The 15,225-nt window shown below is 40.0% G+C and overlaps 1 protein-coding gene across 5 annotated transcripts in view; it reads right to left on the bottom strand.

Annotated features, from left to right (window-relative positions):
• Positions 1-995: 995 nt before the first annotated feature.
• The window catches only part of LOC145343177 (EGF-like repeat and discoidin I-like domain-containing protein 3), a 239,480-nt gene continuing 225,250 nt past the window's right edge, over positions 996-15,225 (bottom strand). For all 5 annotated transcript variants that reach the window (XM_080189170.1, XM_080189171.1, XM_080189172.1 and 2 more), the window contains 2 exons: positions 8,575-8,730; positions 996-7,247 (listed from right to left, as the gene is read on the bottom strand). In XM_080189170.1, the coding sequence (XP_080045296.1) occupies positions 7,101-7,247; positions 8,575-8,730 (303 nt within the window). In that variant the 3' untranslated portion in view covers positions 996-7,100. The remainder of the gene's footprint in view (positions 7,248-8,574; positions 8,731-15,225) is intronic.

Raw genomic sequence — 15,225 nt, 5'->3', positions numbered from 1 at the left:
AAGGGTATTATTAAACTAGAAAGAGTGCAGAAAAGATTTACAGGGATGCTACTGGGACTTGATGGATTGAACTATAAGAAGAGGCTTAATAGACTGGGACTTCTTTCTCTGGAGAGTAGAAGGCTGAGGGGTGACCTTTATAGAGGTCTATAAAATAATGAGGGGCACAGACAAGGTAGATAGTCAATATCTTTTCCCAAAGGTAGGGGAGTCTAAAACTAGAAATTATAGGTTTAATGTGAGAGGGGAGAGATAGAAAAGTGCCCAGAGGGGCAATTTTTTTCACACAGGGTGATGAGTGTCTGGAACAAGCTGCCAGAGGTAGTAGTAGAGGCAGGTACAATTTTATATTTTAAAAAGCATTTAGATAGCTACATGAGTATGATGAGTATAGAGGGATATGGGCCAAATGTGGGCAATTGGGATTAGTTTAGAGGTTTTAAAGAAAAAAGGGCGGCATGGACAAGTTGGGCCAAAGGACCTGTTTCTATGCCGTAAACCTCTGTGACTCTATGACACCCAAAGAATGGAGGAAGATTGGAACTCACTGTCTGGAAGTGTGGTGGAGGCAGGAATCCTCATAACATTAAGGAAGTATTTAAGTGTGCACTTACAATGCCAAGGCATACAAGATTGTGCAGCAAGTACTGGAAAATGAGATTAGAATAGTTACGTGGTTTGTCTTTGACTGTTATAGATGTGATGGGCTGAATGGCCTTTTTTCTGTGCTGTATACCTCTAGGATACAGATTTGATGTTACTATCAGATCAGCCATGACCTTATTAAATAGCAGAGCAGCCTTCAGGGACCAAATGGCCTCCTCTGCTCCTTGTTCATATGTTCAGAGGTTGATATTTCGAGTTTATTGTCACCACTGAGCTCTTGTCAGTGGTTACTGCTTTCATCCACTGCAAGTATTATAATAACACAGCCCTTCAAAACAATTATACCTTATTATCTCTGAATCAATATAAAGCACATTTCACGAGATGCGGATGTTTAAAAGTTTTATTGTTAATCTGAAGAACATACAAGCTTGTACTGATTTTGCATTAACCATCAGAATTGGAGCCTAATACAAAAACAAGAGTATTATTACACAGTTGCTAAGATTGCAGTAGTTAGTCCAACCCTATTACATAATTTATGTTTGTTCATATAACTTACTGACAGGTCTTAAGCCCCATTTTATTTTCAATATACTGGTAAGGAATTTTTATACAACAATAAAACAAGCCATTCAAGTCCTTGAAGTCAAAATCTCACTTCTGCCTGACCTTATTGTTCTAGAAGGGAAAGTCAACTTCTATAATAGGAATTTCTTGAATGAGATATAGGTAAACACAAGTATCAATATTTCCCCTTGAACAAATCACAGAATGCTAATACTTTTTAAAAAGTATTTTGCATAAATTACTGGTATAATTATTCATTTTGGCAACAGCTTAAAAATTTGAACCACTTTAACTATTTTTCAAAGTATTCCACAAACAGATTGTTTAAGTTGATAAATATCCAGAAACAATTCAGAAGAAATTTGCACATTTTTGAATTGCACAAGATTTCTTTCTTGGCTTTCAATCATGCCTTCATTTGCTTTCTTGTCATTTTTGAGAAAAGCAATTTGACAGCAGGCTACATAAATGACCCCAGAATGCATTTCCAATGCAGCAAGTTTATTCCCAACTTTAGGCATAATTTGTCAATAATTTTCATCAGGATTCTCCCAACTATCCACTGTGGCTTCACCGAGCAATCAATGGAAACCTGGCATAAGTTATGGGGAGAGGGCGGGAATGTGGAACTGAGCCACGACAGATCAGCCATGATCTTATTGAATGGCAGGGCAGGCTCGAGGGGCTAGATGGCCTACTCCTGCTCCTATTTCTTATGCTCTTATGTTCTTAAACATTTATCTGTGGCTTCTAACAATCGCCCTCCAAGTTTACAATGGAAAATCAGACAACCGTGGAAATTCTACTCCCAATAATTCCTCAAAAATGTCTACCCACAAATCTTTTTTATTGGGAAGCTTTGTCAATAATTCGAGAATGTTCCTATCCTTCTTAAAATGGTGCGCAAAATTATGAGTGATTTTAATAGAGCAATGTGATCAAATCTGTTTTCACTGGCTAGTGAGTTGGAGACTGGAGGACTCAGGTGGTCATTTCATCCACTGTGCTTGAATATTTATGTGATAATTAATTGAGTCAGAGGACAGATGATAATTTTATTTTTGCAGTGAGTTTTTATAATATGAAATGCAGTATCCGAAAGGGTGGTGGAAGCAGATTCAAACTTTCAAAAGGAATTGGGAATATACTTGCAATGAAAAAAATACTGGGTTATGAGTAATATATAGGGAAGTAGGGCTGGTTGAAGAGCTCTTTCAAAGAGGTGGCACAGGTCCAATCAGCAAAATGGTCTCCATTCTCTAGATCACAGAACCCTACAGTGCAGAAAGAGGCCCTTCGGTCCATCGAGTCTGCACCAAACACAATCCCACCCAGGCTCTACCCCCACATTCCTACATATTATACCCACTAATCCCTCTAACCTACACATCCCTGGATACTAAGGGGCAATTTCTTAGCATGACCAATCACCCTAACCTGCACATCTTTGGACTGTGAGAGGAAACCAGTGTACCTGGAGGAAACCCATGCAGACACGAGGAGAATGTGCAAACTCCACACAGACAGTGACCCAAGCCAGGAATCAAACCCAGGACCCTGGAGCTGTGAAGCAGCAGTACTAACCACTGTACTACCGTGCCGCCCCTAGATTTTTGTGGAGTCAGAACGGAGCTATCTAAAGATGGTGGGAGTGACCCAGTCCCATAATTCTCACCCTTGTTCCAACACATCTGATTTCCGCTGGCCCTGCACTCCCAACTTGGCTGGATCCATTGTGGGGACAGACATCTCCTAGCCCCTCACGACTTTCATGAAGTTGGACCAGCTTCCTCTTGTCTCTTGGGTTCATAGCTCCTGCCAGATAAGCCATGGTCTGGACTCAGAGATTTTTTAAAAGTTCAAAACGTTTTATCTATATCCTCAATGCCCCTTCCATGCACCCGTGTCACCTCTATGCCAACTCATGCCCCCAAACCACTCCCCATGGTCCCTCGTACCAAATTGTATGTATCAGGTTAATTTTGCTAAGATGGGAAATTTCCAAACTCTTAACTATTCATCCCAGTAGTCAAAATTTGGTGTGATGAGTTGGACTTCTTTCTCGGTTATGTGCATCTGCAGTTGTATGTTTGAACTGGAAAATACTCTTTCATTTGTTCAGAGGAAAAGGATTGTAAAATAGGCTTCTGGGGGATAAATTAGTATATTTCACACAGATTTTCCATAACCTTGGTGATATATGTCTGCAGGCTTGTTTCTGATGAATAAATTGCTGCAGAAATTGATTTATTTCAATTCCCCAAAGGACGTTTCTTCATGTGTCCTTAGATGGCTGCCTACTCTAAATCCTTCAGAGTGGGAACACAAGAGAAAAATGGATAAAGATATCTAAAATCATTTCAGTTGCACACCCATTAGCAGTCCAAATGTGTGAGCTGAGATACGCTGTCCTGTTAATTGCTGAGGCAAATAACATTGAGTAGACTCTTAGGGGATGAGGTCGGTTTATTAAAAAAAACAGTTAACTTATCTTTGAAAAGCACATGGTATCAATAGAATCTTTTCTACTTGTGAGTAGTTGGAATTTCAAGACTGCGTACAGGAGGAAGTAACTGGAGAGATTACTTTCCTGAAGTGTGAGAGGCAGAGGAAGGAAATAGGGAGAACTATGACTGAGAATGCAGCAGAGGCAAAACGTAGTTGAGGGATGCACATTTTTAATCGAATAAGTGCCCTATGGTATTACTCGGTATGACATGGAGAATATAATCATACAAAAAATTCAGTCTGCCAAAAAGAAAATGGGAAGTTTCATTTAATAATGTTCCTTTCCCAGTTTATTTTCAAATTTTGAAGTCACTTAAAAAAGGCTGTTGCTTAAAACCAAAAAAATCCAGCTGTTGAGCATCTGTCAAAAGGTGTCAGTCAACTCAAGACAAGATATAAAGCTGGGCTGAACTTATACCTTAGCTCATAATTTTAATTGAAAATCATACTTCCTCACGAACTGACGTTTGTTAATAGTATGGTGATATTCTAGTCAGGGTACATGTATATTGGGAAAACGTTCTCTTTAAGCAGCTGAGAAAGTGGCATTGAATTTATCATCTTGCAGGTTATTTCAATGTAAAGCACAGATCTTAAGTTAATCCATTCAAACTCTCTACCCAATATCATTTTGATGGTTGACTTTCCCTTTAATATCATTTACATATTAATACATTCTTAAGTCACTCAGTGCATCACAGGGACCATGACTGCTGTACAATCACAGACAAGCCAACGGTCTAGCAGTTTGAATAGCCTGTAGTAAAATTGATTTCTCCATAAATCCTCTGTTGTTCTACAATGTTATAGCTGAAGGATGTCTTTTGTTGTCCTTCAAAGAGCCAATTTTAAATTATCCACATCAGTGAAAAAGAAAACTGCGTTAAACCTTAATGCAGTATTTTTATTTTGGAAAGGTTCACCTTCCCCGATAAAATTTAATTGTATTAACCTCCTTCTTGATTGTGTTAGTCTCCTTCTCAGCAGGACAAATATGTAAATATGGCTTTATAAATGCCAGACTAATCGACTTCTTGGTCTCAAATCAATTTTTTGTAGGGTGTGGAACATCAATTTTTTTCAAGCTTGCCATAAAAGCAATGAATAAAATGTTCACAAATGTTACCGTCCTCAGTATCCAACATAATTTTAAGCAGCAGGGCTCAATTATTCAAACTGAATTTGAAAAGGGTACTGGTATAACTCAGTCATTGGATAAATATCATTTTCAATATTCGTTAAGAGAACAGCTTTTAGAGACACAGTGAAAAGGACACTGCAGCTCTGGAGAGACTCAGAAAAATAGAAAATAATCTTATCTATACCACCTCTTGTAAAAATTAAACTGGTTAAACTGAGCAAAAAGGAATATTAACAGACTTCTGACATAATGACAATGAAGGTGCAATTTCTAAAAGTGTCTCCCCTTTTAAGTTACCTGGAAATCGGATTACCAACATTCTGCATAAGGTTTAACAGTAACATCATTATATAGTCATGGATGTAATCATACCTGGCCAACAGTGTAAGAATTGATGTCATGCAACAAGCTTGCAATCTTAGATCTCAAATCAGGGATACAGAAATAAGGTGCATTAGGGCTTAATTAAGTTTGTGGTTTGGCTTTCAGGTTACCTACATTTATTATTATTCAAGCTCTGATGTTTTTGCCATTCTATCCAGGAACAAAGTGAAAATTTCTGTTGTGGGGCATTATAAAGGATAAAATTGACTGGAACTTCCAATCTGATATTTTTGCAAGCTTTACAGTCATATGCCTATACAATATGAAAGCTATAAATGACAATGCCACATGTGAAAACTTTGCTTCATAGACAGAGGCAACAACTAACAGAACTGCCAAACACATGGTTTACTTTTGTTATCTTACAACAAAATGGTGCACACTTGAAATGCTCATTAAATGTCATTAATGTTCGATACGCAATATAAACACATATATTCAAGTGATGAATAATTTAGGAATCCCAGTAAATAAGGCTTCTATACACTACATGATCCATTTCCTTTATCAGTACACAGATGCCTACCATCCATACACTTGTCAGTTTAGTGCTATATTATACTACATTAATTTTTAGTCAGAAATAAAAGTGCTTTAAAAAGAAGATATTGATAATTAAATCTAAGAAACATTGTGATTAGACTATGCTGGACTTGGTTTACCAATAGTTAAATTCTGAAGATATCATACAACACCTTTTGGATCACTGCTGTATTACAGTGCGTGAATTTTTAATGATTTTTTTATCATTTCCTTTGCTATGTTGCAGAATTCAAATACTGGGGTGGGCATCAAATTACTCAATAACAAATGACTCAAACGGAGTGACTTACAGTGACGTCATGTAGTGTGTTCATCGATATACAGAGATCATTTTACATTTATCACAGCAGAACTGAATAGATCGAGACTGGGTGGACAACTCATGTTTTAACAGCTCCCTCAAACTTAAAACACACTTATGAAACATTTATTTTTCTTTATATTTCTTCTAAACAGCAATTGCCTCTCTTTTCATTAAAAAAATAAAAGTTGTAACTGAATAATTTAAGTTGGAAATGCAAACTTGTAGTACAATAATGATAAGACTTTGGAACCCTTGCACTCCAAACAAAAAGTGGTTGATGTGTACCCACACATTAGCATCTATGGTCTTGTACATTCATAGATTATTGTACTTGTGTATTGTCAGGGTCACAAACTTTATTGCCTAATTTTTAAAATATATTACAGTAACCTAATATGCATTTACTGGTTTCTCCATTAGCATTTTAAATACATGTCCAATACAATATGTTTTTATTTGGAACATTGGAAGTAGGAAGGTTTCTAAGCAGGATTCATGCATCTGGGAAAAATGGCACCTTCATAGGGATTTTCAGTCTCTTACAACATGGGACATGCACAATTTGAAAGCTCTTTCAATGCTTAATTAATCCTTTTAATGTCTGGAACATCTTGACTGTAATGACAAAGAAAAACTGAAACTAGTCTATTGAAAAAGCATATCATTCTTAGGAGCCAAAGAGAACAAAATATTTGTAATAAATAAGATATCACTATTGGCATCTGCAATAATGACAGGAGATTTTAGTCCGATGCATATCAATCAAACTTGGGGGCAGAGGGGAGGGGGTGGTAAAGTCTGCAATTATAAAGGTCTATTTCATTATGTATAAATTAACAAACATGAAAATAAACTTCTAAGGAAGAAAAAAATCACCGTATGAAAGTCTGATAAAGGGTAGGCCTTGACCAGCTAACTTGACTCATACCTATCGCAAACTGAACACTTGTTCATGAAAACCCTTTCATATCTTACAGGTTTGTGCAGTTTTTGTTGAGATAGTCTAAGGACAGTGATAACGCTCTTGACAGTAGCCAGTATTCATCACTCTTCGGTGCATCCCAGTAACTCCGTTCGCAGAGTGATTCTGCCGTACCACGACCAGGGCAAGATCCTGATATATTGTGCGTAAATAGGAGGATCTATTACATTTTTTCTGTGTGTGTCATTATCAAAATTACCTTGGAAAACCTGCCGGTTGAAAAATAAAATATATGTCATTGCTAATCAAACAACATGACCCCTCCCTCATCCACCAATAGTCATTAAATTCTACATTTAATGCTGCAAGAGAGAAGGAAGGTAAAGATTCCAGAATTGATTGAATCGAAGCCTTTAAAACTATTAATAGATGCAGAAAGAATGTTTCCAGCTGTGGGACAATCCAAAGCCACATACAAGACAGTCACTGGTCACTCTAATAGGAAATAAGGAGAAATATCTTGACTCATAGGCGAGAATTTTGCAATTGCATTTATCACGGATTCAAGTGGAGACCTGGGGGCAAATCCTGCAAGAAGCCAAAACTGTGAATCTCGCTGTGGGATCTCGGGATGCGATTACCCCCACACACCACACACACCATAATAAGAGTCCTGCTCCCAGAAAGGTCAGGAACCTCATTTAAATACATTTTGATTTCATTAGCAAGCTTCCCCACTTCATCTTCCCCCCACTGCATTGTACCCCCACATTGAAGTCTATGCCCGCACCAATGTGCCATCATGTCGGCAAGGTTTACAACAAGCTTTTAAAAACGGGAACCAGGGGAAGGGAATCCATCTTATCTGAATACAGGTAAGCACAGCCTCTGAAGGATGACATGCTTGCATAGTACCCTGGCACTGCTCCCTGGCACTGTTCCCTTGCATTGGCCCTGGGGGTGGCAGTTCCAGCAAGGGGGGAGGGTGTAGGGGTGGGGGGGGGGGGGGGGGGTGGGGTGGCATCTGGACCGCATGGGGTTTCCCATGTCCGTTGGGGATTGGGGATTCCTGTGTCGGGGGGAAATGGGGAAAGGAAGAGCGGGTGGTGGGCTCCTAGATTACATGGGGATCTTGAGTGTACACCATTTAGAATCACATGACCATGAATCAGGCACCTTAAGATTGAACTAATAATGGTTTTTGGTATTTTCCTGTGGCTTTAGTTCAAATAAAAGTCTAGCTAGTCCAGTTGTCAATAACAATCAACTTCATCATTGTGAAGATTTCCATCTATGTTGCAAATGGATTCCTCCCTTTGTATTGGCTGTTTACCTGATGCTGTCTTAAATGGCAAATTTATAAGGGAATCATCAACAGTGCTGTAGACTTTAATACCAAGGTGTTAAAAGCCTTTCAAATGATTTTATTACTTACCTTCATAAAAACAAAATCCTGAATGATTCACTCATTTGGTTATCTTAGTTGCACATTAAATAATAAATAAATATTCAGAAATCCTACAGGAGTTCAAGAATGACTGAATAAGGTCTTGCTGCATCATGCCAACTCAGTGTGTGGAAATTTCCAAAACTTACCTTATCCTTTTGTTGTTTTACATCTTTATAAATAGACCAGTTCCTTCCGTCATTACTGTAAGCTATCTTGTACGAACCCACAAACTGTATGTGCCCAAAGTCTTTTGCACCCTGGGTGATTATACCAGTCACTCTAGTTGGAACAAGCAGGTCAATCTAAAAATGGAAGAAAGGTAAAATATAAAACATTTCTTGGCTAAGAGAGAGTTCCACCAGTTTCTTGAGAGGAAAAATTAGTCCAAACTTCTGTTTGATGGAAAATGAAACAGTGGCTTTTCTGCTATTTCCATGTAAAATATTTTGCACATCAAAGCAGTGTTAGTAAGTTCCAGCCTCATTTGTATCTTTCACAATATTACCTATTAAGTCACATCAAGAAAATTACCACATTATTGCTGAATACTAAATAGAATTAAATGTACGTGAAGTAAAACACAATAAAATTCACAGTATTTTCTGAATGGCCATGTTGTTCATTTTAGTGCAAAGATGTGACTGCAATTATGAAGACTTGTGTAAATTGGTGAATGTTTGCAGAATTTGCTTCAAGATTTATATATTCAAAACAAATTCCAAAAACAGTGAAACTAATAACTCAATGCTCTTCAATGTTAATGACGGGTTTCCAAATGAGTTTAAACAACTTAGTAAAATGTAATACTTCCCATTCAACAACAGCAAATATTTCAATATAAATGTTCCTCTTTGAATGGAATTTGGAATATTAAAGTTAAAAGTTTATTTATTAGTCACAAGTAGGCTTACATTAACACTGCAATGAAGTTACTGTGAAAATCCCCTAATCACCGCACTCCAGCATCTGTTCGGGTACTGAGGGAGAATTTAGCAAGGCCAACACACCTAATCTGCACGTCTTTCAGACTGTGGAAGGAAACCAGAGCACCCGGAGGAAAACCACGCAGCTTGGGTCACTTTCTGTGCGGAGTCCGTACTCTTTGACCCCATTCCCACTAAACAAGTGACCACTTAAGTTTTCTCCCTGACTCTTATGCTAACTGGCATTGAAATTGGTTCTCTCTCCTCAGGTAATTTTCTTTTTCAAAACCACTGTCACCACTCTCTCCAAACACTCAACCTCAAGTCCTCAGTCTTGCAAATTACCCGCTGAATTCTTGTCTCTCTTTCCTTTTCAAAGTTCTTGAAGATGAAATCCTTGTAAATCTATGGCTGCCTTCCTTGTATTCCGTATATCTCTCCTGTCATATTTCTGCACTACCACAGAACCAAAACAACGCTAACCAAAGTCTCAAATTGTGTCCACTGTGACTGTTTTAAAGTTTATTTATTAGTATCACAAGTAAGGCTTACATTATCACGGCAATGAAGTTACTGTGAAATTCCCCTAGTTGCCACATTCTGGCACCTGTTCAGGTCAACCACAGAGATAGTGCACTGTCTGTAACCACAGGTTGTACCTTGTGACCACAGGTCTGTACCCACAGACAGTAACCACAATGGTAGTGCATTATCTCCCCACTAGACCTCCTTCCAATGTTGCTATCACAGGGATGGCCAACTCTTGAGCCAATGAAACTGCGAAGTGTAATTCCAATACTCATATAGCTAGTCTCACATCGCTTACCCTCTGTAAATTTAAATTCACCCAACATTCTGCTAACTGCATCCTAACCTAATCCCACTGATCACCTGCCTCCACTGACCTACAATGCCTTCTGGTCTCCATAACCTTAAATTAAAATTGGTCACCCTGGCCTCTTCTGCATCCATTCCCTACAGCTTCATTCACTATCATCCTGCTGTGCTGCCAACCCAGTGGCTTGTCTTCAGTTGGCTAGGACCCAACTTTTACAACTTCCTTCCCATCTCTTCATTAAAGCCCAACTCTTTGATAAAGTTTCTAATCACCTCTCTGAACATCTACTCGTTCGACTCAGCATCTATTTTTGTGATTACACCTTAAAGTTTATTTATCAGTGTCACAAGTAGGTTTACATTCACACTGCAATAAAGTTACTGTGAAAAATCCCCTAGTTGCCACACTCCAGCCGTTGTTCGGGTACACTGAGGGAGAACGCAACATGGCCAGTGCACCTAATCAGCAGGTCTTTCGAACTTCAGGAGGAAACCAGATCACCTGGAGGAAATCCATGCAGTCACAGGGAGAACATGCAGACTCCACACAGACAGTGACCCAAGCCAGGGATCGAACCAGGGTCCCTGGTGCTGTACGGCAGCAGTGCTAACCACTGTACCACGATACAAAGTGCTCAAGGATGATGTTTCAAGTGGTCTGGACAGAGCAATTCTAATAAAATCATAACGTAGGTTGCTTTTGTAAATTTCAATTTAAATTAATAGATGTTGTGAATAAAATGGCTCTGAATGAACAAGAATTGACTAGGAGAATGTTTTTATTTATGTACTTTTAACTTGAAATAATATGCACACTCAACTCGTGTGAAATCTGGGCCAGGACACACCATGAGGAGGCTGTAAAATCCAGGCCCTGATTTTAAAGTAGAAGTGTCCACCTTAAATGATGATTTCTTTACTGTAATATAAAGGAGAAACTTGAATGCCGTATTATTTATCAGCTCGTGCTGAAATGTTAATCAAAGAAACAAAGGCACTTGTATATGTTCCAAATCTGTGAAAAATACATTAAAATCAAGCCAAACCTTCCAAAGGTTTAGAGCATATGGTTGTCATGCCAAAAACATGACCCACAATTCAGCATGTTGAGCTAAATAAATTGCTCTGGAATAAAATACATTAATGCTTCTATAACAAACAGTTTCCATGTGTGAGATTAGAGCAGATCCTGTAAATGAGAAAAGCAAGTTTGTTATTTGGTGCCAGAAGAGTACAATTATGATGATCTATTTGGAGGGATTTCCCACATGAAATTTAATTAGATTAAAAATGTAAATTTACCCATGTGTTACAAATCAACAATAAAGATTGTAATCATTTTTGATGCTACAAGGTTTTTTTAAAAAAAATCTTAATAGATCTAATTTTTGCGATTAGCCATACAGATTTTTATCTAACACTCCACTTCTCAGCTTGAATGGTGTGGTAGACAAATAGAAATTAATAAAAATCTGCTTATTCAAGGTCCTCCTGCCATGATATTTAAGCACATTATGAGCTAGGTGGCCAGCGCTTCTGCAACAACACTTGGGTCCTGCCTCATGGTTAGGTTTTGTGGAATTTTGGTTTCACACTGCATGTGGCATCCAGTGGAATTGGCCCTTGGCAGTTGAATCAGGGCCTTTAAAACATCAGAAAGCCACTCTCAACAAGAGTTAAAAAAAATTTTTGTGGGCTGGGAAGAGCATCGAAGCTCTTGGCCTCACAAAATCACATCTGCCACCTTTTTGTCCCACTCTTCTCCAACCCACCACAGATTGCCTCCACGGGGATAAATGACATATCTGTAACTTTAAGGCCTTATCTCAGCAGGGGAGCCACTCAAGCCTATCTTTCTCATGCCATCAACACCCCCAGTTTCATCCTGAACACACACACACACACACACACACACACACACACACACACACACACACACACACACACACACACACACACACACACACAGAAGTTGCTTTGGAATTTGCATGCTTTTGACATCTAAAATTTTTTCTTATTTTTGAAGCTAAGTCACGAAAATAGTTTGTGCCTCCATCAAACTTCATCTGATGGATGGTGCATCAAATGCTTAAATTGAAAATCAGTTCCCATCAGTCCCCAAGTCATTAATTGTATTTAAATCATAAGAATAAATTTTCTTAGACGTGTAATGTTTGATTTTCCTCTCCTAAGTTTTCAGACATAAAACAGAGAACAAGGAACATAAGAACATAAGAAATAGGAGCAGGAGTAGGCCATCTAGCCCTTCGAGCCTGCCCCGCCATTCAATAAGATCATGGCTGATCTGTCGTGGCTCAGTTCCACATTCCCGCCCTCTCCCCATAACCCTTAATCCCCTCTCTCATCAAAAACCCATCAACCCGCGTCTTAAAAATATTTAGCGAGGCAGCCTCCACCACTTCAACGGGCAGAGAATTCCAGAGATTCAACACCCTTTGAGTCAAGAAGTTCCTCCTCAACTCTGTTCTAAACCGCCCCCCCCTTTATCTTGAGGCTATGCCCCCTAGTCCTACTATCCTTTCTGAGCGGGAAGAGTCTCTCCACCTCTATCCTATCCATCCCATTCATCATCTTATACGTCTCAATGAGATCTCCCCTCATTCTTCTAAACTCTAACGAGTACAAGCCTAATCTATTCAGCCTCTCCTCATAGCTCAACCCCCTCAACTCCGGCATCAGCCTAGTAAACCTCCTCTGCACTCCCTCCAAGGCTAAAATATCCTTGCGTAAGTACAGCGCCCAAAACTGCACACAGTACTCCAGCTGCGGCCTCACCAATGCCCTATACAGCCGCAGCAAGACCTCCCTACTTTTATATTCAATCCCCCTCGCGATGAAGGCCAGCATCCCATTCGCCTTCCTGACCACATGCTGCACCTGCAAGCTGGGTTTTTGCGACTCATGCACAAGGACCCCGAGGTCCCTCTGCACCGTCGCCTGCTGCAGTTTTTCTCCACGTAAGTAATAATCCTTCCTACCATTATTCCTACCAAAGTGGACCACCTTGCACTTGCCAACATTAAATTCCATTTGCCATTTCCTGGCCCATTCGCCCAGCCTATCTAGATCCTTCTGTAGACTCTCCACACCCTCCGCACAATTTGCCTTTCCACCAATTTTGGTGTCATCATCAAATTTCTACACCCTGCACTCGGTTCCCTCCTCCAGATCATCTATATAAATGGTAAATAGCTGAGGCCCCAGCACCGACCCCTGGGGCACTCCACTAGTCACCATCCGCCAATCCGAATAGCACCCATTGACCCCCACTCTCTGCCTCCTATTTGACAACCAATCCTCTATCCACGCTACCACCCTACCCCCAACTCCATGCCCCCTGACCTTCTGTAATAACCTCTTGTGAGGTACCTTGTCAAACGCCTTCTGAAAATCCAGAAAGACCACATCCACCGGCTCTCCTCTATCCACCGCCCTAGACACATCCTCATAGAACTCCAGTAAATTCGTCAGACACGACTTCCCTTTAAGGAAACTGTGCTGCGTCTGCTCTATCAAGCAGTTCCCCTCAAGATGCCTCGCTATTTCCTCCTTGATGACGGATTCTAACATTTTACCTACAACAGACGTTAAACTAACAGGCCTATAATTGCCCGCCTTTTGCCTGGCACCCTTCTTAAACAACGGCGTAACATTAGCCGTTTTCCAATCTTCCGGCACTTCCCCGGAATCCAGCGGCGTCTGGAAAATAACCACCAAGGCATCCACTATCACCTCCGCCATTTCTTTCAGGACCCTCGGATGCATTCCATCCGGTCCTGGGGACTTGTCCTCAATCAGCCCCTCCAGTCTGTCGAGCACCACCTCTCTAGTAACAGTAATGTCATTGAGACCCTCCAGTCCTACCACCTTTCCATCGCTAACACCCAGCAAATTATTCACATCCTCCTCCGTGAAGACAGAAACAAAAAAGTTATTCAAGACCTCCGCCATATCCCCATCCCCTACCACTAATTCCCCCCTCTCATCCTCTAAGGGACCAACGTTCACCCTAGCCAGCCTCTTCCTTTTTATATATTTATAAAAACTCTTGCTATCCTTTTTTATATTAAGCGCTAGCCCAGCTTCATAGTTTCTCCTACCCTTCTTTATCAACTTCTTTGTCAATCTTTGTTGACATTTAAAAGAAGAGTCATTAAATCAGGGATAGACTTTTCCAGCCCCCTGCAATTTGTTTTTCCAGCAGTGTGGATGACTTGCCATTGGTGGTGATGAGATCTTCTGGTTCCACCAGTGTCAATGGCATTTCGTTTGCCAGCCGAACAGGGAACCCGTCACGGTGGACTGACATCGGCATGACTGGACAATCTCACGAGCGGATAAGATGGGATAATTCGGCCCTCAGATTCCCATTCCTTCACATTGACCAGGGATTTCCTATAGATTTCTCCTGGGTTGAGGGGAGTAGTGGAAGGGGTGATTACAGAATTATGCTGATGGCAGGATGATAAGAGTACTTATGTCCATCTTGCAATACCAGATGGGCAGTTATTTACAAGGTTCTCTTAAGAGCAGGGCCTCAGGCTCTGGGCCTGGATTTTCTCAGGTCACTGAATCCAAAACAGTCAGGTAACAAGATGATGGAGCCTGGTACTGGATATCATCCTTGTGCCTGAGGCCTTCACAGCGCAACTTTCAGACAGCAGCAGGAATGTTCTCATGACCAGATGCCCGAAAAATCTGCAACTCCCATTTTGCACTTTGTGTGTTGTTGGTATTTGGTGAGGGCGCAATTTTCTATTTACTTAGCAACAAGAGTAGGACTGATAAACTCAGAAAATGCTGCTCTTATCATTTAAGAAACATATGGCTGGATTTTATATTAATCATTTCAGATTGAAACCCTATTACGTCCACACAAATGCACAATTATTCACTGCAGAGGAAGTCAACTTCACAAAATCTGAATATATGTACACAATCAACCACTCTAAACTTGAAACATGCCCATGGGCCATTAAAATGGTTTACAAGGGCTTACTACAGATTAGTTATAGT

The sequence above is a fragment of the Carcharhinus amblyrhynchos genome, chromosome 5 (genome assembly GCF_965287045.1).
Source record: "Carcharhinus amblyrhynchos chromosome 5, sCarAmb.v2.hapA, whole genome shotgun sequence".
Classification (NCBI taxonomy): Eukaryota; Metazoa; Chordata; class Chondrichthyes; order Carcharhiniformes; family Carcharhinidae; genus Carcharhinus; species Carcharhinus amblyrhynchos.
The sequence above is the reverse complement of the archived record's forward strand: the minus strand, read 5'-3'. Positions and strand labels throughout refer to the sequence as shown.